Below are 24,987 nucleotides of genomic sequence, written 5' to 3' on the forward strand. Positions count from 1 at the left end.
CTTTTAACACTTTCTATAAAGACAACAATTAGAGCAAAGCTAAATACTCATTACTGCAAGAAAATTAATATTCAGACATTGCTTAAATCTTGTTAGCTTTTCCTTTCATGTCTGAAATCAGAGTGGTTTGATGTGGGTGGGCTAAATACAGACTCAGGAGGCTGTCCCCTGAGTTGGTTGGCAAATATCATATGAAAATCCTAAATTGATATTGCCTGTATTTCCCTTTGCTACCAGTAATTAAATCATTTTATAGACATTGTAAGCGTGAGGAGTTAATCCTCGGGAAGACACAATTACTGAGCAAATAAAGCTGAAGGACATTTTATACTAATAGGATTTGTTTAGAGTTCATTAGAAGATTGACAAAATATTCTGTTTTCTAGAGAAGAGAGTCCAATTTTAATTTGGAGAACCAGTGATTGGTAACTGTTGATTATACTCTTTTTTTGTATAATATTTTGTCAGTAGTTTGATTCTGTGCGCAACTTTACCATTTAAAGGTGCGAAATTCAAAATTCAGAACATTTCTATTGCCTCCGCATGGCTCTCAACATGGCAACGGCTGAGCCAGCGGCTTATAGCTAAAGGTGCTCAAAGCTAAAGGTGCTCACAGCTAAAAGGTGCTCACAGCTAAGGGTGCTCACAGCTAAAGGTGCTCACAGCTAAGGGTGCTCACAGCTAAAAGGTGCTCACAGCTAAGGGTGCTCACAGCTAAAGGTGCTCACAGCTAAGGGTGCTCACAGCGCTAACAGTGTTTTCCTGAGGGGGTGGGTGCTACGCTTCCGCTGCGACTTTGTTGTCCGCAGTATGAGAGCAGTGCAGAGCGGCGTCCGTAAGCTAGTCCGAGGGGCACGCTAACATGCACTCAAAGGCACAGCTGGCCCATCTACATAAAAAAAGCACAGAGAAGACATTACTCCACTATATCTTTGCATAGCAAATTTTGCTGCTATATTAAAGGTGCTCTACATAATATTCAGAGCATTAATTTAGCAGCAAATAACTATTTGCTTAGTTAAGATATAGAGGATTAATGTCTACCAGAGCAGAGAATGAAGTCACTCTCTTGTGTGTGTGTTGTAATCAGAGCTTCTCTGTGCTTTGTTTACGTGTCCGGTCCAGCTGTGCGTGCCTTCTAGTGCATGTGAGCGTGCTCCACTGGCTAGCTCACAGCCGCCGCTCTGCACTGTGCTCAAACGGCGATTACAGCTGATAGTGCTGTCGCGTAAGCTTAGCACTCACCCCCTGGTTCCCCCTCAAGTTAACGCTGTTAGCTCTGTTAGCACCATTAGCTCAGCTGTCGCCATGTTGAGAGCCATACGGAGGCAATAGAAATGCTCCCGATCTCGCATTTAGCACCTTTAATGCTCTGCATATCGTGTAGATGTTCAGATGCAAGACAGGATGGCACAGTTTATACCTCAAACTCTGCGTGTTTGTGGACGTCCTCTGCTCGCTGTCTGTTCAGGATGAACTCGGCCTCGTTGGCAACCCGAACTATGTGGTCCTTCATGGCATGGCACAGCAACCTTTAATATTACAAAGAATGTTAAATGCAGCGTACATTTATAGAAATACACATATTACCAATAATAAGGAAACATCCCGTTTTTATTCACTAAAATTTGTTGCGATGACACCCTGAAGGAAGGAGCATGGTTAAGGCAAATCTAGCTTGTCAGGATCGTGCTGTTTTCGACTAGTAAACAGCATCATCTGTCTGTGTTATGTTGCAAGGCTGCAGGTCAATGACAGATCCCTCTGTAGCATTAAGGAGGGAATGGGGCGTCATTAGAGCATCGAAGCCTGTCTGGCACACTCCTGATTGACTGTGCATCCCTTCCCACTGACCAAAGCATCAACCCAGCGCCTGTATTGCTGACACGTCTGGCCGTGAACAACTTCTCACATGGCTGACTCTGGAGGCTCCGTGGTCTCCGCCCACATTCACATTTAAATCTCAGCATCTTTAATAATTGAGAACACCCTGGCTACTGTGTGCAGATTACATGCCATTTTACACACCATTAGGCTAGCTTTGTTTTAATTAAAACAGGCCCTGTTCCTCTCCAGTGCTTGATACAGATTGTAATTTCCCTCCTGTCCCATGGAGAGGCAGTAATCCCGAGGCTGCATTCATCAGCTGCTATTGCCTCTTTAACTGTTGACAAGCACTCATTAATAGACAGACGTTCACTGTTCAAAGACAGAGGCTGACAACACCGAGCTTTGTTTTCAAACCAAGAATAGATGAGAAAGCAAGATGACGAGTGATATATGGAGACGGAAAAACAGATATGCGAGCTCTCTGCCACATTTTTGTCTTAATATTTCATAGATAGGTAACATTGATCAATACATTTGGCCTGGATGTGACTGATCATCTATCAGAATTGTGAAACGGGTCTTTTGGAAGTGTTAAATGTGTTGGTCTATAATCATATATTTTGTCTTTATCTTAACACTAGTCGGGGGTCATCATTGTGATCCCTGTAGCTTTACTTTTGAGACTTTAGGACACTGCCTTAACAGAGCTGTGTGCATAAAATAACACTGCATGTATTGATTTGATTTATTCCTTTATTTTAGTGTCATGCTTCAGATGAAGCTCAGCCCATTGGGGCTTAAAAGACACTTTTCCTAGGCAACAAACGTACTTAGTTAAGATCGCGGTTTGGGTTAAAATAACACCGGAAGTGGCGTGACTTAAGTACGGAGGTTACGTGACAAAAATGCTTAGTTAGCTTTAAGAAAGGATTGCGGTTTGGGTTAAAATAAATATGAAAGTGCTGTAACTTTACGGAAGTTACGTGACAAATAAATCAATTTTGACTTGTGGTTTCACAGGGGACATGAACCCCGGTCTCCTGGGCGGAAGTCCTTTGTTTTTTGACCCACCCATCCACCCATCCACCCATCCACCCAATCCTCCTCCTTACGCGGCGTTCGCCGCTCTCTATACTTCCTGGTTCACAATTACATGGATTACATACAATTTGATTTTGCGCTGACCATCACAAAAAAAATGTGAAATCCTATGTACACTAATCAATAAATTAAATTTAGTGACTATTTCAAAAACTGCTGTACAACTGGGCTGAAACAGAACAAAGCAAAATATACTGTATCTTACATAAAAAGCTGAGCTTGCCTTATTTTCCAGGCTTTAGAAATATAATTTGCAATTTAAATACTTCAACCTTAAATAACCATTCCAACGTCTGTCCATTGTCGGCCCAAAATAGCTCAGGTTTTTGCCCAACATCAAACAATCCTCAAATCGTCATATAACGTACAATAAAACATGAAATTACATTACACAACATCTTTAAGTTCACAAACATTGCATATCCTATTCTCTTCTGGCATAGCTGTGAGCCAGCCTACCTCAACAGCAAGGGATAGGATACCAGTTCTCTACTGAGCACACAATAACCTCTGGCTTCTAGTAAGAAGTGTATGATGTAACACAGGGCTCAGGACCAAAGCCCTGCTTCATCTGAACATACGATCTAAGCCTAGCTTTAGACCGTATATCATTTGACTATTTCTCTCTAAAATTGAGGGATGGCTTTTGTTTCACCATATTAACGTCACAGCAAAGCATGTTATGAAAGATATACCCTAAAACCACCTCCCTAAGAATCAAAAAGATGTCCTTTGTCCCAGGATGACTGTATGTATTAGTATATACTGTATGACCATGGAAACCTGGGGCAGTTCTCTCACATGGATGGTGGCTTTCAGCTACAGTCATGCTGCAGAGGGGCAGCGGTAATAATAAAGTAAAGTGATCATTTCAGGGCATTTTCGGCATGTCTGAAATTGCTTTCAGACAGCTGCATGATGAAACAGAGGAACAGCACACAACTACCTGCTGTATGAGTTGTTGCACATACAGCAGAAACAACGTCTTTGTCAGCCACGCCTCGTAAGGCAAACAGATTTACCAGCTACCTCTAGATCTGTCTAGTTAAGCAGAGCAGGTGTGCAGAGACTTGAGTAACACTTGGAAAATTATGTATCTGTCAGCAGCACCCTGGACAGCGCCGTGTGGCCCTGCTGACTGCAGCTCTTTGTTCCAGGGCCAGCAGGGGACTCAGGAGAAGCCCGGCTGGGCTGCGAGCGAGAGCCCGGGCACAGAGAAGGTCTGGCCAGATGGGTCAGCAGATGGGCACGGAGGCTGAGCCGCCCCTGATCTGCTCTATGGAAAACCCTGAGTCTGGCCACACCCAGAGACCAGAGGAAGAGGGAGGGAAAGAGAAACCCAGACAGTGGGATGTACAGTAAAACATGCAGAGACAGAGATATAACAAGAGAGGGTGACCGCACTCTAGTGTTGATATTCTTACTTCATCCTGTCACCACAATCTTATTTACCGTTACCCCCTACAGAGCAGCAACCAAGAGGTTTAGAGCTAATTTATGACTTGCCACTTGGTCTAACAACCTTTTTATGGCCGCCAGGGAGGAGAAATATTTTTAAAAAGCACACACTGATAACAGAAGGATGAATAAATGACTGCTTGGCTGAGTGATTTAACTTTATGTATTAAAGTGAATGGATACAGTACCTTCCTTCGTTGATCAGCTCAATGAAAGCCAGGCCAGCGTTCTTCTGAATGGAGTTCTGCCATTCCTGAAATGAAATAATTTGTGATCCGTTACTTACAGAAGCTCTGCGTTTCTTGTTTTGTTTTTGGGCTATAAATAGTTTGTTACAAGTTTGGAAGAAAAACAACATAACAGCTTTACTTAAAATTAGGGCTGTCAAAGTTAACACGATAATAACGTGTAAATGAAAATCAATTTGATGTCACTAATTTCTTTAACGCATCAACGCAACATGTGATTTTTAGGTAGTAGCTCAGTTTTAAAGCTAGAAGCTAGTGAAAATACTGGTATCATGAAACTAGAAAACTTATGGGAATCCATGGAACAATGTCATACTAGCTTGTCGCAAATGAAGGATAAATAACGCGCCAAACTTGGCATGGCCAAAAGCATAATTGTTTATGCTAAATGCAGTACCTGTGAGGGTTTCTGGACAATATCTGTAATTGTTTTGTGTTGTTAATTGATTTCCAATAATAAATATATACATACATTTGCATAAAACAGCATATTTGCCCACTCCCATGTTGAGAAGTGTATTAAATACTTGACAAATCTCCCTTTAAGATGCATTTTGAACAGATAAAAAAAATGTGCGATTAATTTGCAGTTCATCGCAATTAATCATGGACAATCATGCAATTAAATATTTTTTTTATCGATTGACATCCCCAATAAAAAAAAAATAAAGAAATGTAAGACAAAATAAATAAAGGATTATGTAACGTGTAAATTATGAACATAATGCTACAACATATAGCACAATATATGAAGAGAAATATAAGTAAATCACAAAAATAAGAATAAGAAATGAGAATATAAGGAATATAAGAAATATGTCCAAATATGTGCGTTAAAGACATACAATATATAACAAATAACCACAGTGAAAATAAATAAATACAAAATGCTGAGAAGTGGGATCTATTAAGTGTGTTAGATATAAATGCAAGAATAGTATAAATATTAATTAAAGAAGAATATTTCTAGAAATGTACAGTTGAATTAATGCACACATTATTGACAGTACAGTTGAGATAAGTCAGTAAAACATTTCATCCTTATAATCTATATTAGATGCGGGTTTAGAAAAAATCAGTAAAGGCAGTGAAGCTGAAAGTTAACACATTAATGGAAAAAAAGCACTTTCTCAAACAGCTCGAGTTAAAATGAAGTTAAATGAGTATCAAAATACCCCTTTCATCCAATATGCAACAAGATCTTTCAGAAATGCATGACGAGAAGCACATTTCACCATCCGCATTGCATATTTCAACTGTAATCTAGATTACATTTCATAGTTTGTAATTCAAGTGGGTAGTGAAAGCATTTCGTTCATATATCCTTTGAGAAAAAAAAAATTGTGGCTGTAAAAAGCTGAAACCCTGCACAGCCAGCAGGACCATCCGCTCTTCCTATGTGAAAAGATCTGTAAACAACACGGGAGAGATGTAATTGTGAGATGAAACTGTATCCTCGCACTTAAACACAGCCATTTCCTCTGTCCCTTACAGTGACAGATTACCGAGCAGGCTCGCTGAGCCCTGCAGTGTGCGCCTGGAAGGGATCCGAGCCCTGGGCCGGAGTGCCAGCACTTGCTGTCTCACAACATGCTCTGGAAATGATTAAAAAGCAGTTTGAGAGCGCGCCTTTCACTGTGGGAAATCCAGCTCTCCTGTACCCTTCACCGAGGTGCAAATGGAAGAGAAAACAGAGAAGGCCACAGTTCAAAAGAGGAGGGGAAACAGAGGAAAGTGAAGGAGAAATGTTTTCCGTCCCGAGAGCTACAAATGTGTAGGCAACTCTCGGCTATTCACATGAGCCTTTGAACGTGACTATGCATTTCAAATGTCCAGAAATGAATATTATTTTCATTTCTAGCAGAAAGAATATATTGTGGATGTATAATCTGTAGATGCAAAACAGTGTCAATGTCTGGACAAGGTAAGCAGCATTTGTTTGTAGTACCAGAATAACTGACATTGACATTATTATGTATGGGCATGTGTTTTTGTACACAGTTGTCGTGCCTGACACATACCAGCTCACGCAAGAGTACACAGTCTGACCCTACAATGCGTTAAGCCGGAGAGATGGTGCCGACAAACTGCTGAGCATCTGGTCTCCAAATGTTCCCCATGACCCCCTTCTTCCTCTGCTACAGTATCTGCCTGGAATAAGCTGTTCTTGATTTGGACAGGGATCACGTACAGCCCGTCTTCTGAGGTTCCACTCGCACCGCGCTCACGTGACAAAAACAAATACAGAAATCGAGGCAGATGTGACACCGGGGCGTCGCCAGGAAAAATGGCAGTGGGTCGCCGGAGGTATAGCATGAACTAGTCAAATTTGGTATCTTGTCTGAGTTATGCTTGTTGACAGCTGAGATAGCACTTCAGAGGCTCTCTTTTTTTCTTTTACTGAATAATAGAGCTCCCAGAGGAGGCTGCCTTTGATTGCAGAGATACTTCTGCTGCCCATTTGAAGGGGAATTAGGCATGACGTGCACCTCCGTAAAAAAAAAGAGACTTGATTCTTGATGTAAATGCAGACTATGACCGGAGTGCAGCACCTCTGGCCGTTGGAAGTTTGTTTAGTAGCTTGGATATTTTCAAATTTAATTTAAAACTGCATTAAAAGGTACAGTGTGTAGGATTTGGCAGCATCTAGTGGTGTGGTTGCGGATTGCAACCAACCGATACTCCTCAGCTCACCCCTCCCTTTCCAAGACTGCGGTAACGTGAGCCGCAGAGTGCAAAACCGTGGTAACGCCGTTCACCTCGCTCGTTCTGGTCTACTGTAGTAACATGGCGGAGCAACATGGTGGACTCTGTGAAGAGGACCCGCTCTCTATGTAGATATGAAGGGCTCATTCTAAGCTAACGAAAACACAACGATTCTTAGTGTCAGGTGATTATACACTAAGGAAAACATAGTTATGAATAGTCTATTCCATTTCTGCTAATAGATCTCCCAAAATGTTACACACTGTTCCCTTAATTGAGTTTTTGGCCTTTAGGGGGTAGAAGAGCTCCACAATAAACCGAGAAACAGCCTTGACATATTGTCTTGAGAAATGAAGCCAATGCTTAAGTGTCTTAAACTTGCATTCTTTCTAACAGCCAGCAGGGGGCGACTCCTCTGGTTGCGAAAAGAAGTCTGATTGTATAGAAGTCTATGAGAAAATGAGCCGACTTCTCTCTTGATTTATTACCTCAGTAAACATTGTAAACATGAGTTTATGGTCTCAATCGCTAGTTTCAAGTCTTCTTCAATACAGCATGATGTTCATTTAGTAAATTATGATCCCATTGAGAGTCAAATAGACCATAAAGCTGGGAATGCTTTAGGGCGTGGCTGCCTTGTGATTGACAGGTCGCTACCACGGCGTTGTCCGGTCTGGGAGTTGTCCGTGTTTTCATCTTGCATCCCTTTCACAGTGTGTATTCACTGCATGAAAGTTAATTGTAACATTTTTTCTTATTCAGTGTTCGGTTGTACTTAGCTCCACCCTCCAAAACGTCCAAAACGGGGCACTCGAGGCTTCAGAACAGCAGTCCACAAACCAATGGGTGACGTCACAGCGACTACGTCCACTTCTTGTATACAGTCCATGGTAAAACCAAACAACTTGCTAAAGTCTTGCACGGTGAAACGTTGGATAGTCAACGGTGAGGTGATGCTGTAGGTTCACTTGGAGCAATGGCACCACTCTTTCATCTATCTTCCAAAAAACCCACCACCTTTTGATGGACCTAAAATCCCACAACTCCCATCCCACAGAGCAGTTTTCTGGCCTTGAGAAGATTTGCTCTCCTCCCACTTTCATCTTCCTGAAATTCAGCAGGGCACTAAGTATTTGTGGTGTTTCAATCCAACCTGTCAGTGTGCAGGAGCTTTTATCTACTCTGCTTTACTCTCCACATCTGGAGGCCTTCCATCACTAAACCTCTGTGGCTCCACTCTCTACCACCTCCCCCCCACACACCCCTGTATGTTTAAGCTGTTACAAGAAACAGAGCTGCTTGACCTTTTCATTCAGCTGCCCGGGCTGAGGAGAGACACACGGTGTCTGCAGCCGCGGCCAGCCACACGATGATTGCTGTGATTAGTATGCATAAATAAGAAAAGGCACATCATTAGCACTAATTCATTCATAAAACTGACAGGTCACAAAACAGAGAGGGACTAAAGGTCGGCTAAGTGCCCTCTGCGCTGTCTTAAAACATTAATGTTGAAATATGTGAGGAGGGATACGTTGAAGTTGGCAGTTTATAGTGATGTCAGCCACAGTTCTTCAAGACTTGCTGTGGTTTGTGAAACCAAATACAATAATTAGGATTATATGGCATATTATTCTGGCATGTTATTATCAGTCAGAACAAACATATGTGCTCATGATGAAACAGCTCTGCATATATCAGCTTTGTCACCTGATATACAGAAGACACTGATAACAATTATTACCATTATTACAGTGTGATTTTTAAATCATATTAGCTAGCAACATAACTGGATTCATTACTGATGTTGCAGCATTAGGATACAAAGCAACGGCTCATCTCTATTTGAGAGGTTGTAGAAGGACACCAGGCTGTACGGTCCAGTTTCAAGGCCTCGCTGTCCGATCGATATCTCAGCCAGGGTTTCATCCCCAGAGCCCCTAATGGCAGGAACCTCTGGAGCTGCAGTAATGCTATCTGTGTAAAGGGGGGATGGACTCAGACCCTTAACAGCATGCTGACGCTCTCATCTGCAATAAATCCCAGAGCTGGAAAAAGCAACTTCCCACAGATACTCCACAGACAGAAAAGCAAAAAGGAGCCCGTCAAAAAGCTTCAAAAGAGCGACAATAACTCAACGCTGGCTGCCCCGTTTATGTACTTTGTTTTTTTTTAGGAAAGCCCCTGAATAATGGCCTCCATATAACAGAGGCTGAGCACCCTGCTGAAGAGGGCTTTGGACTGCGGATACCACGGAGCGCGCAGAGTGGCAATCCACCTCCTCGAGGCTCCGGCCCTGCAGTCTGGATCCACAAAGAGGCACCAAGTAATGGCTTCCTTATGGGCTCCCGACGCAAGACTGATGGGCTGACAGAAGGTATGTTAAATATCTCCTGCTCTAACTGCTACATCGGGGCTTTGACCTTCTCTAAAACAAGGGCTTAACAAGAGATTCAGAGGGTCAGGGTGGAGGTGATCAGTCACCAGCGGCGTTGCATGAGGTGGGGCTCGCTCTCTAAAAGGAGGGCTCTGGATTAGAGCTCCGGGGTGTAGAGAGACAGTCGCTGGATTCTCAGAGAGCTGTTTGTGTCTGTGTGTCGTCATCGGTTTGGATGATTCGCTTATGGGACATTTAAAAAAAAAAAATAAAAAAAATACACTGATAAGCAAAGCTTCAGTGTAGATTAAATAACTTGATCTCTGATATAAAACAGTGCCCTTAGCATTTAACAAGGAATTAACCATACATTTACAAAATATCTGCACTTTTGACCGGATATTTTTAGCTTGTTGCGAAGGAGGCTATATAACACTCCAAACTTGAGCTACATTTTGGTGAGGAAAAACTGGCATGTCCCTTGACCTCTGACCTCAAGATATGTGAATGAAAATGGGTTCTATGGGTACCCACGAGTCTCCCCTTTACAGACATGCCCACTTTATGATATATCACATGCAGTTTGGAGCAAATCATAGTCAAGTCAGCACACTGACACACTGACAGATGTTGTTGCCTGTTGGGCTGCAGTTTGCCATGTTATGATTTGAGCATATTGCTTTATGCTAAATGCAGTACCTGTGAGGGTTTCTGGACACTATCTGTCATTGTTTTGTGTTGTTGATTGATTTCCAATAATAAATATATACATACATTTGCATAAAGCAGCATATTTGTCCCTTTAAAGTACATTTTGTACAGATAAAAACAATGTGCGATTAATTGTCATTAACTATGGACAATCATGCGATTAATAGCAATTAAATGTTTTAATTGATTGACAGCCCTATTTAAAATATATCTTTTAAAAAGTTAGAGGTGAGTGTAATGTATTATTGCGTTGACCATGTCCAATTTGAAACTAGCTCCTAACAGATCTCCACATAGTGTTGACAGAAACGTTATTATATTAAATTAGAGAAGCATAGTAGAGAAAGGCATACAGTGTTACACAGGGGAAAGAAGAGAGGATGGGGCTAAAGAGAAAAAGACAAAGAGAGGCTGAGATTGTGAAGAGGAGGAGAAAGAAAAAAAGCTCACCTGAGAACAAAGCAGCATGACGAGCTCCACCACTGAAGTGCTCGACTTCATACACACCAGACCTGCCCAGACAAAACAGATGAACAGGATTAGAAATGAACCATAAAGCTAGTATTCAACATATCTGTGGGTATAATCTGTAGTTATTTCATCAGATATGCAGCAGTACAAGATAATCATTTTAAAATAAATATTCTGACGTGCAGCATAGAACTTGGATGAAGCTGTGTTGTTTTTGGCTTGAGGTAAATTCCAGGCACTGATGAGCAATTTGTAAGCCCCCTAAATTGTACTTCCCAAGTTGCCCATCATAAAACTGTAAAAATAACAAATTTGCATGCATACAGAACAGATGCGCACATGCGAGCACCCCCTCCACACACACACACACACACACATCTACCTTCACACATGCACACACGCTCAGAGAAGTGAACACAGACATTCACAGCTTCTCTCCTCGTCTCCGCTCCGTAGACGGCGAGCCGGCAGAAGCAGACAACTCTCTAATGAAACAAGGGCAGGTGTGAAAAGCTCATTTGCAGAAACAATGGCTGCAACCGGTCTCGTCTTCTGCACCTCCAGCTCCTTCTGTTGCACTTGGCGAGAACCATTAAAAGGTGCAGTCATTAGTAAAAGGAAAGAATTCAAAGTCTCCAGGACTCATTACAGGCTGGCAGGAGTAGAACTCTGTGCCACACAGCTGCCGTTGTTTCATGGATGACGGGGAGTCGGTCAGAGGAGAGAATAAAATGTTCTGAATCTCAGATTTCAGTCGACGTAGTTGCACGAGATGTGCACTGTACAGTATATCTACAATTTAAGGAATAATAGTATTCATTATGGGCTGTTATCACAATGAGTACATTCTAAGGGAGTGACACAACAGCATGCAGAAGAGTCTGAACCTTTCAGAGGGGAAAACAGACCCAACACTGTATAACTTAATGGTGTATTGTACGTAGAGCTGCAAGTAACGATTATTTTCATTGTCGATTATTTTCTCGATTAATCGATTAGTTGTTTGGTTTATAAAATGTCAGGAAATGGTGAAAAATGTCAATCAGTGTTTCCCAAAGCCCAAGATGACGTCCTCAAATGTCTTGTTTTGTCCACAACTCAAAGATATGGAGAGAAGTAATAGGAGTAAACAAACCACAAAATATCCACATTTAAGAAGCTGGAATCAGAATTTTGACTTTTATTTCTTTAAAAAATGACTCAAACCAATTAATTGATTATCAAAATATTTGGCAATTAATCTAATAGTTGACAGCTAATCGATTAATCGTTGCATCTGCACCCTACTGTAACTGCACTGTGAATACAATGTTGAAATTAGCTATAAAGCAAAAATGTCTCTATTCAATTTGATTTTCGCCAAACTAAATTGTAGCCTCACCACTAAAATAATGCGACAACGCGATAAAGCAAATTTGTAACGCCACTAATTTCTTTAACGCATTAACGCAACTTGCGATATTGAGGTTGTAGCGTACTAAGTTTTAAAGCTATTCATACTAGCTTGTTGCAATGAGGGCTACATAACGCTCCAAACTTGCGCTACATTTTTGTGAGGAAACACTGGCATGTCCCTTGACCTCTGACCTCAAGATATGTGAATGAAAATGGGTTCTAGGGGTACCCACAAATCTCCCCTTTACAGACATGCCCACTTTATGATAATCACATGCAGTTTGGGGCAAGTCATAGTCAAGTCAGCACACTGACAGCTGTTGTTGCCTGTTGGGCTGCAGTTTGCCATGTTATGATTTGAGCATATTTTTTATGCTAAATGCAGTACCTGTGAGGGTTTCTGAACAATATTTGTCATTGTTGTGTGTTGTTAATTGATTTACAATAATAAATATATACATACATTTGCATAAAGCAAGCATATTTGCCCACTCCCATGTTGATAAGAGTATTAAATACCTGACAAATCTCCCTTTAAGGTACATTTTGAACAGATAAATAATGTGTGATTAATTTGCGATTAACTATGGACAATCATGCAATTAATCTCAATTAAATATTTTAATTGATTGACAGCCCTAATATAAAGCAAAAAATGATCCGTTCAGTTCTTGCCAAATTAAATTGCAGCACCACCACCAGAATTCAAAACACAAGACAAGAACCTCAAATGACACTTAAACTCTTTTAATATAGAGACTGGACAACGACAACATATATAAGTTAATATCACAACGTGATGTTAACATTTAATTGACGTGGTTTTGATTGTGTAAATGCTGTACAGTATAACAAAGAATGCTAAATATTCAGAACACTGGATGGATGGATCTTTTGGTCTCTATTCATGAGCGGAGAGTGTCCGAGGGAGCGTATTGTAAATACTCTGAGAGGATGTGACCCTTCTCTTGTACACAGAGTGCCACCGCTGACCTCTTGTTATAGCAGTGACATGCGGAGCCATAAGTCAGTCCGCTCTGACACCGGAGTCAGGTGGCCAACTGACCCTGGCCTTGTGCTGGTAGACAAACTAAATGCATTCTATTTAAACACGGCCTGCCAGTCCCTTCCTGTAAACAGGGCAGGGTTAAGGCACGGGTGAATGTGGCATTGTGGGGCAATACGCCGGCAGGCCGGGCCACTCAGGGGACAGCAAGGAGCAGGCGGCAGGCATCACAACAGCAGCAGTGTTCGCACACAGGACTTAGCCACCAACTCCAAGTGTAAAGCTCAGGGTGCACTCGATATAATTGCGGCAGTGACCACGTCTTCAGGGGGGGTTGAAGGAGTAGGGTGAGGCGAAGGGGCACACGGGGCACAGGGGGGCTTGACCCCGGCAATCTAAGGAGTGATGGATGACTGGTAATTACTGGTAAATGGAGCGCCTTTGCACTACAGCACAGTATTTCAACTGTGAGCCTGGGAAGGGAAGAAAAGGAGAAAGAGAGGGAGGAATGGCTCAACCATTTGGACAAACACGCTGCAGCTGGGACAAGCCGGAGTGGCTCGATAAAATTAAAAAGATTTAAAATGCTTTAAATAAATCTGTGCATTTGTTTTGTCTTTTTGATAAAGCTGCTCTAATTCATGTCAGGAAAAGGTTGCACTCCTCACCGAGCCAGACAGGGTTAAACGCGTCTGGTGAGGAGCACTGAGGCCCGAGCTGTCTGTCTACGACCTTGTTTGTGGGGTTACACTCTCAGCTCAGCTCTGGTTTGTCAGCTTGGTCAGTCTGCTGACAGACTTTGAGTGAAAGGGTAACAGACATATTCACACTTGTCAAGGCCATGCTACCTGATTTTGCATTCCTCTCCCCCTGAGTTTGAGTGAGTAGCCTTGGCCACATGTGCATGGCATACCCACAAGGCTATTTACATATGTATATTTATGTATGCTATATGCATGATGTATGGAGGGGAAAACTACTGGTGGCTGTTTGTGGAACTTTACTGGCTGGTAAGGAAACATTGAAAAAAGAAAAAAAAAAAAACAGTAATACTTTAAATCTCCCTTTAATGACTGTAGACGAGAACTTAATTCATAGATTTTTTAACATGATTAGTTTAAACTGGTTTATATCTTTCCTAAGTTGATTTCTTTCTAAGCTTGAATTAAATACCAGTAACAAATCCAAATAATAAAAAAAAAAAAAATGTTTTTCAAATTTCAGAACTTGTCAAGTTGCAGTTTACATCCATGTCTGTCCAAAATTAAAGATATTCCAATACCATTTTTTTCCTTCCCGATACCGATTCTGATACCTGAATTTGCGGTATCGGCCGATACCAAGTGCCAATCCAATAACATCATGATAAAATAAATAACGTTATCATTGTCATTATTATTATTATTATTATTATTATTATTATTATTATTATTATTATTAATAAACAGCTGTTTACTACTGACCATGTACGGATGTGATATGATTACTATCGTTGTTGTATGGCCTGGCTCAGGATAAACCCTTTTGTTAAACATAAACAAATCCATACAGAGAATGAATGCAACAAGACTTTCTTTTATTATTCAGTTTTACTTGTTGGATTTTCCACTGTGAAATGTCACCACATGGCTGACATTTTCCTGGCTCTGACTACCATTACACTCTCCACTAGCAACGCACTGTTGTTGTTTGCTATCGTCGCGTGACAAACTAATCGGCAATCATTTCTTGTGGCAGTGGCAGCCATGATACATCCAGAGCGACAGCACAGGGAAGGCTACTGTTTTCGGAGAAGTAGAAGAAGAAGAAGAATTGATTTCCGGTTAAACAAGTTGATTTTTTTTCTGGGTTAATAAATGATGGTATCGGATCGTTGCGTAGACTGGCGTACTCGCCAGATACCTGATCCTGAATTTTGGGCAGTATTGGTCGCATTTCCGATACTGGATCCAAAATGTCATCACTTCATTTTATCCTACTATTTGTGTGAAATTGTCATAATTAGCATACAAATTCTTGAGTTATGGCCAAAAACGTGTTTTGTGAGGTCACAGTGACGTTTGACCACCAAATTCCAATCAGTTCATCCTCGAGTCCAAGTGGACGTTGGTGCCAAATTTGAAAAATTCCCTCCAGGCGTTCCTGAGATATCACGTTCAAAAGTATGGGCCGGAAGGACAACCCCGAAAACATAATGCATAACAAATAAGCTAAGAAAAACTCAATATAATATTTGACATTGTGTTATTTAAAACCCTTTAATATTGGCAGAAATTAAATAATTGGAGTCATTTAAAAGGTAGCTGCTGGTGTAAACAGTGCAAACACACAAATAATACTCTGCCCAGGAAAGTGGACACGTGTCGGACAACTTCTCTCTGGATCCGGCTTTAATAAAGTCACAGGAACGCATTCTTTCAGCCTGCTGTCACTCTCTGCATAGACTCCTGAAACTAATATCGCTTTAACTTACACTTAAAAGAAAAGACTCTGGCAGTGAGAAAACGCAGAGATATCATTTCACTTTGTGCAAACTGCAAGTCAAGAGACTGGTAGGCCACACACGTGTATTCCTCACTGTGCACGCACATACAAATGTCTGCAGAGACTACCACATGCACGTGTGTGTGTGACTGTGTGTTCTGGTAAATGCAAGCCAAAGCAAGCATTGGGAATAGAGTGGCAGAGCACACACATGCAGGCAGACAGTCGCTGAGGTTAGGCACAAGTAGCACTGAGAGAGGCCTGAGGAAGGCACTGGGAGCCTTCACACAACCGCCAGGAAATAAGACTGGAGCCCAGAGTGGAGTGCAGCAGCAGGATCACACACACTTCTGCAAAGCACCATGCACAACCAAGCCAGTCAGGCCAGCACTTTAAATATATGCAATGTGACTGCTGCAACGCCGTTTAAAGTAAAATTATGAGGCTTTTATGGTACAGACATTAATCCTGAAGGCCAGAGAGTACCAAGTCTGTGCTGAAATATCCATGAATCCAGGTTTTACTTTAGGTGCTCTATCACTTTAACATCAACAGACCATTAACGCATTATCTCTTAGACATTACTAAAAATTTAACAAGGTCTCTGTAAGCCAATACTTCATTTTACTTTCCATGTAGGGCTGTTAAAGTTAACGCGATAATAAAGCGTTAACATATATTTGTTTTAACGCCACTAATTTCTTTAACACATTAACGCAACTTACGGTTTTTAGGTTGTAGCGGGCTCAGTTTTAAAGCTAGAGTGAAGATACTAACTAGACCTAAACCTAAGGAATCCATTGGTATCAGCCATGTAGCATGTAACCACAATAGCTTGTCATGAAGGAGGCTAAATAACACTCCAAACTTATTATAACATTTTGGCGGGGAAAAACTGGCATGGCCATTTTCAAAAGGGGTCCCTTGACCTCTGACCTCAAGATATGTGAATGAAAATGGGTTCCATAGGTACCCACGAGTCTCCCCTTTACAGACATGCCCACTTTATGATAATCACATGCAGTTTGGGGCAAGTTATAGTCAAGTCAGCACACTGACACACTGACAGCTGTTGTTGCCTGTTGGGCTGCAGTTTGCCATGTTATGATTTAAGCATATATTTTATACTAAATGCAGTACCTGTGAGGGTTTCTAGACAATATTTGTCATTGTTTTGTGTTGATAATTGATTTACAATAATAAATATATACATACATTTGTATAAAGCAGCATATTTGCCCACTCCCATGTAGATAAGAGTATTAAATACTTGACAAATCTCACATTAAAAATTTGCTTTATATTGTACTATATTTTAATCTATTGACAGCCCTATTTCCATGTAATTGGATTTGGTTCTGACTGTGCAGAAAATCTGCTGGATTCTTTATGGCACAAAACAGAAAAAAGTGTCACTTTACTTCCAACAGTTAAAGTTTTCAGATTTTCCTACGATGGCAAATCATCCAACAAAAATCACATTCCCATAAATTCATTCTGAAATTAAAAAAATAAAAAATGAAAAAAAGCATTTGACCAAAAAAGACAAAACTCCACCAAGCAGCAGGGTGACCTGGTGATGCTAAAAATATCACTGGCATGAGGAAAAGGCCACCAATTATTTCAACATTCATTTCAACATGACGTCTGTTGTGACTGTGAAACACTGATGTTTAAAAATACATCTCAGAATAATCCTCGATATGCGGAGTGAGTCATGAGGACGACAAAACGCACAGACGTCACAAGATGAATGAAAGGGGAGGCAGATTTAATCAGCCCGTGACAAGACTCCCAGCTTGTGTGCAAAATAGTGACTCTCCTGTCAACACCTACTACTGCGCACGCATCCATCAATGAGGCAGCCGGCGTAGTACATACAATGGGGTGGGGTGTTGGGGGCACACGCATGCAACATCTGTACCTTCTATGAGCAGCTCCTGCCCGTGGCTGCCCAGCAGGGTGCGCGACAGGAAGGGCGCAAAGTCCACGAAGATCTCTCTCAGCAGGGGCGCCACCTTCTCCAAGGCCCTCTCCAGCTTCGTGGTGATGCTGTCAAAGAAAACACATCGAGATAGGAGTCACAAAAAGGAAATTGGACACCTGAATAGAAGTGTAAGGGAGATTGTGCATTGTGCCCTTCCATCAAGGGTAAGGCAGAAAAAGAGCAGCCTCCCAGTCGACTCAGTGCACACAGCTAACACCAGTTAGTGTGTAGCCAGACTGACAGAGTCCTGGAGGGTGCAGAGGGTAACCAACACATATCAGAGGATGCAAACCGAGCTGGATATCCACGAGATTATGGTTGCTATCACTGGAGATGTCAATAAGAGAAGATTTGATGTTGTCAAAAAGCCATGTTAAGACTTTTTTTTTTGCATTCAAAGAGGATTTCTCAGCAGTCGTTTGCATTCTTTGTTGTGACACGTTACCAAGCTTGCACACAGTTGTTCAAGACTGCAGAGGGAAGTTCCTTATCTCCTACACACTCGCTACATGCTGCTACCTGACGTTATCTAAGCACCTCAGAGAAACTGTGAGCTGGAGTCATGCAGCCATACAACTCAAGACTGTATACAAGCAGAGATACGACTGCAACATATCTCTGTGTACACACACACAGATACTAGGCAACATGAGGAGAGTAGAGGCTTGTTTTCCCAGCTAAGATGGGCAGAGAGCAGCAGGGTAGAGAGAAACAGAGAGAGGGTTTGGTTTAGGATTTGTATTGAGGGTGTAGTGTAATCTGCCTTCCAGCTCCCTGGGAAAACACAGCAGAGGAGGGGATGACAGACTAGCATTAGAAGCAGGGTGAAGGGGGTCTAGGTGGCGAACATGAATGTCCTTGCCTAAGACACTGGCCTGCATCTCTGGAGGCTGCTTGTAATCCTGTCAGGGAGCTAAAGGGTTTGAGCTCGGGAGGTGTCAGGCCCTGGCGGAGTGGACACTGGCCCACCTCACAAAAGGCACTGAAATAGAGAGAGAAATGAAAAATGAAAACCACAGGCAAGACTTGCTTCATTGTGACTTAACGGTCGGGCTCATGAACTAATTATACAATACATAATTCTACTCATATTTATTTGTTATTTTCAGTAGACTGGAGCAGGCAGTTCAGCTCGGATGTTTATTTTTCCTCATCTAAAGCGTAAGGCTCTGCAGCGAGACAGTACTATCATTGACTTCACAGTTACGCTAAGTGATGTCGGTTACTGCTGCCATGGCAACTGAAAAGAGAAAGAGAGAGAGAGAGAGAGAGAGAGAGAAAGAGAGAGAGAGAGAGAGAGAGAGCGAGAGAGAGAGAGAGACACTGTGGAGAAAGACCCGGGCTCCCAGCAGTCAGTGGGAGAGCAGGACTAAGGACGTCTGTCACAAACTATTAGAGCAAGAGAGGAAGATGAGTCAAGGTCACAACAACACAGAAATACACAAATGTACACAAAGAATTAGGCCAAACTTTGCCGTAGTGTTCACAAAAAAAAAACACCCTCGTCTTATGTGCGGTCTTTTGTTTTGACTGTGTAAAGACAAAGACAATTCTCATTAAAGATTAGCATGTACTGTAGATGCCGTAGTTATCCATCAAATCGGATCAGGTAAAATAAATCAATCAATTCAAAGGCAAAACATAAAAAAATAGAAAAATAACAGAACATTTTGAAGAAAAAAAATGTGTCTGAAAGATTAGTTTCACTACACACAACTCTGCGTATGAGTAGATTTTATGCACGAGTCACACAATTTGAATAAAGTGAGTTTGAACAGAGAGGTCCCTGTTGTACCTCATGTTTTCTTCTGTGTCTTCAGGCATGGGGGCCACCGTCTGCACGGCCGGCAGATTCTTACTGGTGGCTCCGTTGACAAAGCTGGAGGAAGAGGAGGTAGAGGGGGCTGCATCGGTAGCTCCTGCAGGGAAGACCAACACAAGCATGCAACATTAGTATAAGTATTAGTATTAAATATGTGGAATAAACTTTATTCATTTTACAGAGGGATGAGGTTTATTTTTTAGGTAACGAATACACATTTAAAGTAACATATTTAGAGTGTTTTAATACTATTATAGTTATCTTGTCATATCTTGAAAAAACAATTAGGGCTGTCAAAGTTAACGCGATAATGCAAATTAATTTTAACGCCACTAATTTCATTAACGCATTAAAGCAACTTGGGATTTTTAGGTTTTAGCGGGTTCAGTTTTAAAGCTAGTAGCGAATATACTGACATCATATGAAACTAGAAAAACCTAAAGAATCCATTGGTACCAACCAAGATTCAAGAGTTTTATTTGTCACGTACTCATACAGGATGCGCAGTGAAATGCAAAGTGGCAGTGCTCACAGGATTGTGCAAAGAACAACTATACAACTATACAAATATATTTAAAATGTAATACAAAATTGAAGGGAAAAAGGTATTATATTTACAGTAGGAGGGGTCAGTATGCAATGTGGAATATAACCACAACCATGTCATATTAGCTTGTCAGAAAGGAGGCTAAATAACACTCCAAACTTATTGCTTTATTTTCGTAAAGAAAAACTGTCAAGGTAATTTTCAAAGTGGTCCCTTGACCTCTGACCTCAAGATATGTGAATGTAAGTGGGTTCTATGGGTACCCACGAGTCTCCCCTTTACAGACATGCCCACTTTATGATAATCACATGCAGTTTGGGGGGCAAGTCATAGTCAAGTCAGCACACTGACAGTTTATGCTAAATGCAGTACCTGTGAGGGTTTCTGGACAATATTTGTCATTGTTGTCCAGTAATAAATATATACACACATTTGCATAAAGCAAGCGTATTTGCCCACTTCCATGTTGATATGAGTATTAAATACTTGACAAATCTCCCTTTAAGGTACATTTTGAACAGATAAAAATGTTTTAATAATAATATTTTAATCTATTGACATCCCTAAAAAACATGAAATACATTAAACGTTAAATATGTTGACTGAGAGTACATTTCTGTGTCACATCCAGAAGCTGAACATGTATGTAAAGGCACACAGACTGAAATAGTTTAAAGAAGAAGAAGAAGAGGAAGAATAAAGAATGGGATGTCATAAAACCGTAATCTGGCCCGACAGTGGACTTCAGCAGTCAGCACAAATTTCAACCAAGTCAAACAAACTTGCTGAGAGTGTCACATCGTGCACCAAATCTTTAACTAAATCCAAGTGCACCTACGCTGGCTGCTCAAACTGGTGCCAGCGGCAACATGTGGAACTGTTTTGCCTACTAAGACGACAAAGATGAAGAATCAGCCGACATGTCAAATTGACACCGCATCAAATTTTTACATGTTATATTTAGTTTTGGTATCAAAGCCAGAATTAGGGTATCGTGACAGCAGTAATTTAAAGGTAAGCCCTGAGTCACATGTATAAAACCATTAGGTTAAACCAGAGAGGGTGAGATCATGGGGTCTGGGTGAGGGCCTGTGGCTTCAGCTGAAAGCACACTTTGACTTGGATACATTTCTCACATTCCTTCAGAGGGGCTCGGAGAGGAGAGGCAGAGGGTTTTTTTTTTTTTTTTTTAATGGAGCACATTAAAAAGGTGTTGGAGCTCCTAATGGTTCTTGGTGTTAAGTGGGTCCTTTCAGAGGCCCGGACTACAGGAGCCCTGAGGTGGAACTGGCTTAATGCAGCAGAGCCCCAGGAGAAGTAACGTGACAGCAGGGGGGGTGGGGGTGAGAGGGCCAGCAGTCAATCAGACAGGAACACACAGAACACAGAAAATAATTTTCACTAATATAAAGGCTTTTGTTCAATATGTAATTCAGGTAGATTAAAATGGAGTTTGGTTGTATGAGGAGGAATCTTTATAGCTGAAGGAGAGCAGTGCACAGAGCTGCTGCTGACACTGATAGGAAGGTAAACAGGGCCATCTAGTGGCAACAATGAGCCCCTGCAGAGGCATACAGCATCACATGATCACATGATCCAGTAGAGGGAAAGCGCTTTGTTTCTATTCTCGGAACGCCATCAAAAGACAGAAAGGTCATTAAGATGAACGGTAATTACTCAAATTGCTCTAAAGGAGTATTATTCAAAATTATCCTCATTACCAGGGCTGAATGTGATGTAATGTTTTAAGTAGAAGTACATTCCAGTAACCTTGTGCGTGACCTACCCGTGGTGTTGATCATGCTTTTGGGGGTCGCAGAGGCAGCAGCAAAGATGTTGGGGGTGCTGCCAGCTGTCAGCCCCGCAGAGGTGCTGCCGCTGTTTCCCACCGTGTTAACGGCTAGGCTGCCAGGGGAGGTTTTCTTCACAGGCACCATCACGCTCCTACAGGAAACGCGCACACACACACAAACAATATGCTTCATTCACACATGCACGTACAAGTTACACTTAGAAACAGTTAAAATGTTAAAAACTGGAATTCACATCTTTAGACTGAGCGTAATCAATTGCAAAATTAATTGGAAAGAGGGCAGCAGAGTGGCACAGTGAAGAGGAAAGAGATGGAGGTTGCGGGGTTTATGCCCTCTATTTTCTATTTAGGTATCTTCCCTGCCAAAGTGCAGCTGCAGTAACTGCAGGTGGTAACTGTAGACTCAAATTGTGATAACTTTATATAATTATTCATATACTCTGACTTGATATAACAGCATAAAAGATGGCTAGAATTGTAGATGAGTTATACTTTTTCATTTTTGTCAGGAAGGATATAGTTGAGCCAAATACTTGAGAGTTTGTAAACCCGCACGGGACCAGGGGTTCAAATCAAATTAGCTGTCCTCGTTGCAGGTTAGCTTAAAGACACACGTTGTCATAATAAAACTGACTTTCAGCCCTGCTTTTGAGACAGAAAATCCAGGATTTCCTTGACTTTCAACTTCAACTTTTGACTTTCTAATCCTTCTTTCTGGAAAAAAAAAAGAAAAAAAAGAAATCACATTTAAAAAAAAAAAGAAAAAAAAGGAGAACAGTAATGATCTTCATCGTCTCTTACTAATCCCAGGCCCTGCCAGCGTGAGCATGCCCAGACGTTAGTCAGGACATTCGCAAAGGTAAACATCCTGACCTGTACCTCCATCCGTCAGCGTAACGCATGCAATGCAAACACACACACACACACACATGCACACGAGAGGCTGAAGTAAATAAACCTGAGGGCAAGAGGCCAGCCAGCCAGCTACTACACTTTCCCTTACATCTGCTCTTGCCACCGCTGGCCCTCTGCTGCCCTCTGCTCTGCTCCGAAGAGCTGAAAACATCCCCGACCCTAATGAGAGGCTCTCCAGGAGCAACTTGGCAGTTGTTACTGACATGCATTTGCATAGCTACCGTCTGTGTTTGAACTGACAGAACTACGGCTCATTGAGCAGGAGATTCAAGACCTTTCTATCTGGCATTTGATCTGTACAGACATAATACATGTAGAGTGTTGGACACATTTGTGGATTATGGCCTACTTGGCAAGTTTATATATTATATCCCTAGATAATTTACTTTTTTTGTTAAGACTCAGAAACTTTGAAAGTATAGATGGAAGAGAGGGCACCAAGGAAAGGAAAAGTCAGAATAAATATATAAAATATTAATGAATAATTGTATAGATGAAGTCAAGAAGGAAAAAGAATATGCATGCATGAATGCTTGTACCTGCTCCCACATTGTACACACACACGCATCTGGACATAAACACTGTATGCTGGATAATGTACGTATTAGTGTTTTGTTGTATTAGTTACAACAAAAAACAAAACTAGTCCGACAGAAAACCTTTTTTTCACCACGCTCTACCCTCTTATATATTAGATAAATATTTATAATATATGTGTAACATACAAATATATATTATTATAATGATTATTATAATATAACCAAATTTAACAAAAAAACATCAACTAGATTCTCCATACCAATATATTGTTTCCAAGCCTAAATGGTGTCTACTTGCCCCATTCAGTTTTTCTGATGAGTAAAATGTCTAAGCCCATCGACTTATTGATAGAGAATGAGGGGACTGCCACCGTAATGCTCGCAATTTCTTTGCTGTACAACTGGTGAGCCCTGAGACGTTTCTGATGGAAAGTCATTAAATTAGGAGTCATCGATTAGAAGCGTCAACTCTGTATCGCAAGCTAACTGACGGCTTATGACACTAGACAGGAAGTGGTCACATCAAGCCAAAACTTTTTAAATGGATGACATTGATATGAAAATAAGTTCCTAGTGAATTTGAAGCACATGAAGTGCAATTTGGTGTAGTTACATTTTCATGTGATATGCTCTGACCGGTGTCAAATTAAATCTATGTCAAGTTATGAGATGAAATTGGGAGTATGTCTGTGCCATTTCGTTGTCCATTAATTCACCTTTTCAAAATGACGGCAAATAGAAATAGACAGGTCTGTATATACAATCTCTTTGAGAGGAATTGGTTGCTTTCCATGGTCTAGCCACGGGGTCATGGAAGGATTGAACCAATTTTTTATTGGATGAAACTGAAAAGCTTGAAAATATAGTCTGAAATATACTAGGTGGGTAAAAGATTTAAAATATATATATATATATATAAAAAAAAATCCATATCATACCAGAACAAGATAATGGTAAATTTCTCTATCTCATTAGGACCAATTCTATAGATTTAAGAATAAAATAAAAAATCTTATGGACAGTCTTTTCTAGACTGGGCTGTATTTCTATTCCTAAATATTTTAGATGAGAAACCACAGGCACACCCATATCTGGCAGCCCATCTTTTGCAGCAGAGTTAAGGGGAAGTAATGACGACTTGTTCCAATTTATTTTTTAACTGTAGATTTGATTGAACTCTTCCATAAGAGATATGTTTGGAAGAGAGTCTCTTGCATCTTAGAAAAATAACAAAATGTCGTCTGCATATAAAGATAAAAAGAAATGTTTTGTTGAATGAAAAAATATTAGTTTAACTTGGCCTCTCTTATGATCTGTGCCAAAGGCTCAACAGCAAGGATAAAAAACATAGGACTGAGTGGGTCCCCTTGTCTACTACTTCTTGTTATTATAAAAGGAGGGGATACATTGTTACTTGTAATGACAGTAGCAGATGGGTGTGTAAAGTAATAGTAATGATGTTCACAAAAGCATCACCAATACCCATACAGCTAAGCACTTTCCAGAGGTATCACCACTCCAACCGGTCGAATGTAATATCATCATCAACTGATAGCACACAGTAGCTAGCTCTTGATGTA

General features: G+C 41.1%; 1 protein-coding gene across 7 annotated transcripts in view; it reads right to left on the reverse strand.

Annotated features, from left to right (window-relative positions):
• The window catches only part of nbeab (neurobeachin b), a 287,636-nt gene that overhangs the window by 110,937 nt on the left and 151,712 nt on the right, over window positions 1-24,987 (reverse strand). For 4 of the 7 annotated variants that reach the window (XM_037774337.1, XM_037774335.1, XM_037774334.1 and 1 more), the window contains exons 30-36: window positions 21,927-22,084; window positions 19,567-19,690; window positions 18,634-18,753; window positions 17,709-17,836; window positions 10,879-10,940; window positions 4,578-4,642; window positions 1,424-1,532 (exon numbers count right to left, since the gene is read on the reverse strand). In XM_037774337.1, coding sequence (XP_037630265.1) covers window positions 1,424-1,532; window positions 4,578-4,642; window positions 10,879-10,940; window positions 17,709-17,836; window positions 18,634-18,753; window positions 19,567-19,690; window positions 21,927-22,084 — 766 coding nt within the window. The remainder of the gene's footprint in view (window positions 1-1,423; window positions 1,533-4,577; window positions 4,643-10,878; window positions 10,941-17,708; window positions 17,837-18,633; window positions 18,754-19,566; window positions 19,691-21,926; window positions 22,085-24,987) is intronic. The other 3 variants (XM_037774340.1, XM_037774339.1, XM_037774338.1) reach the window with 1 other exon arrangement.

The sequence above is a fragment of the Sebastes umbrosus genome, chromosome 7 (genome assembly GCF_015220745.1).
Source record: "Sebastes umbrosus isolate fSebUmb1 chromosome 7, fSebUmb1.pri, whole genome shotgun sequence".
Lineage (NCBI taxonomy): Eukaryota > Metazoa > Chordata > Actinopteri > Perciformes > Sebastidae > Sebastes > Sebastes umbrosus.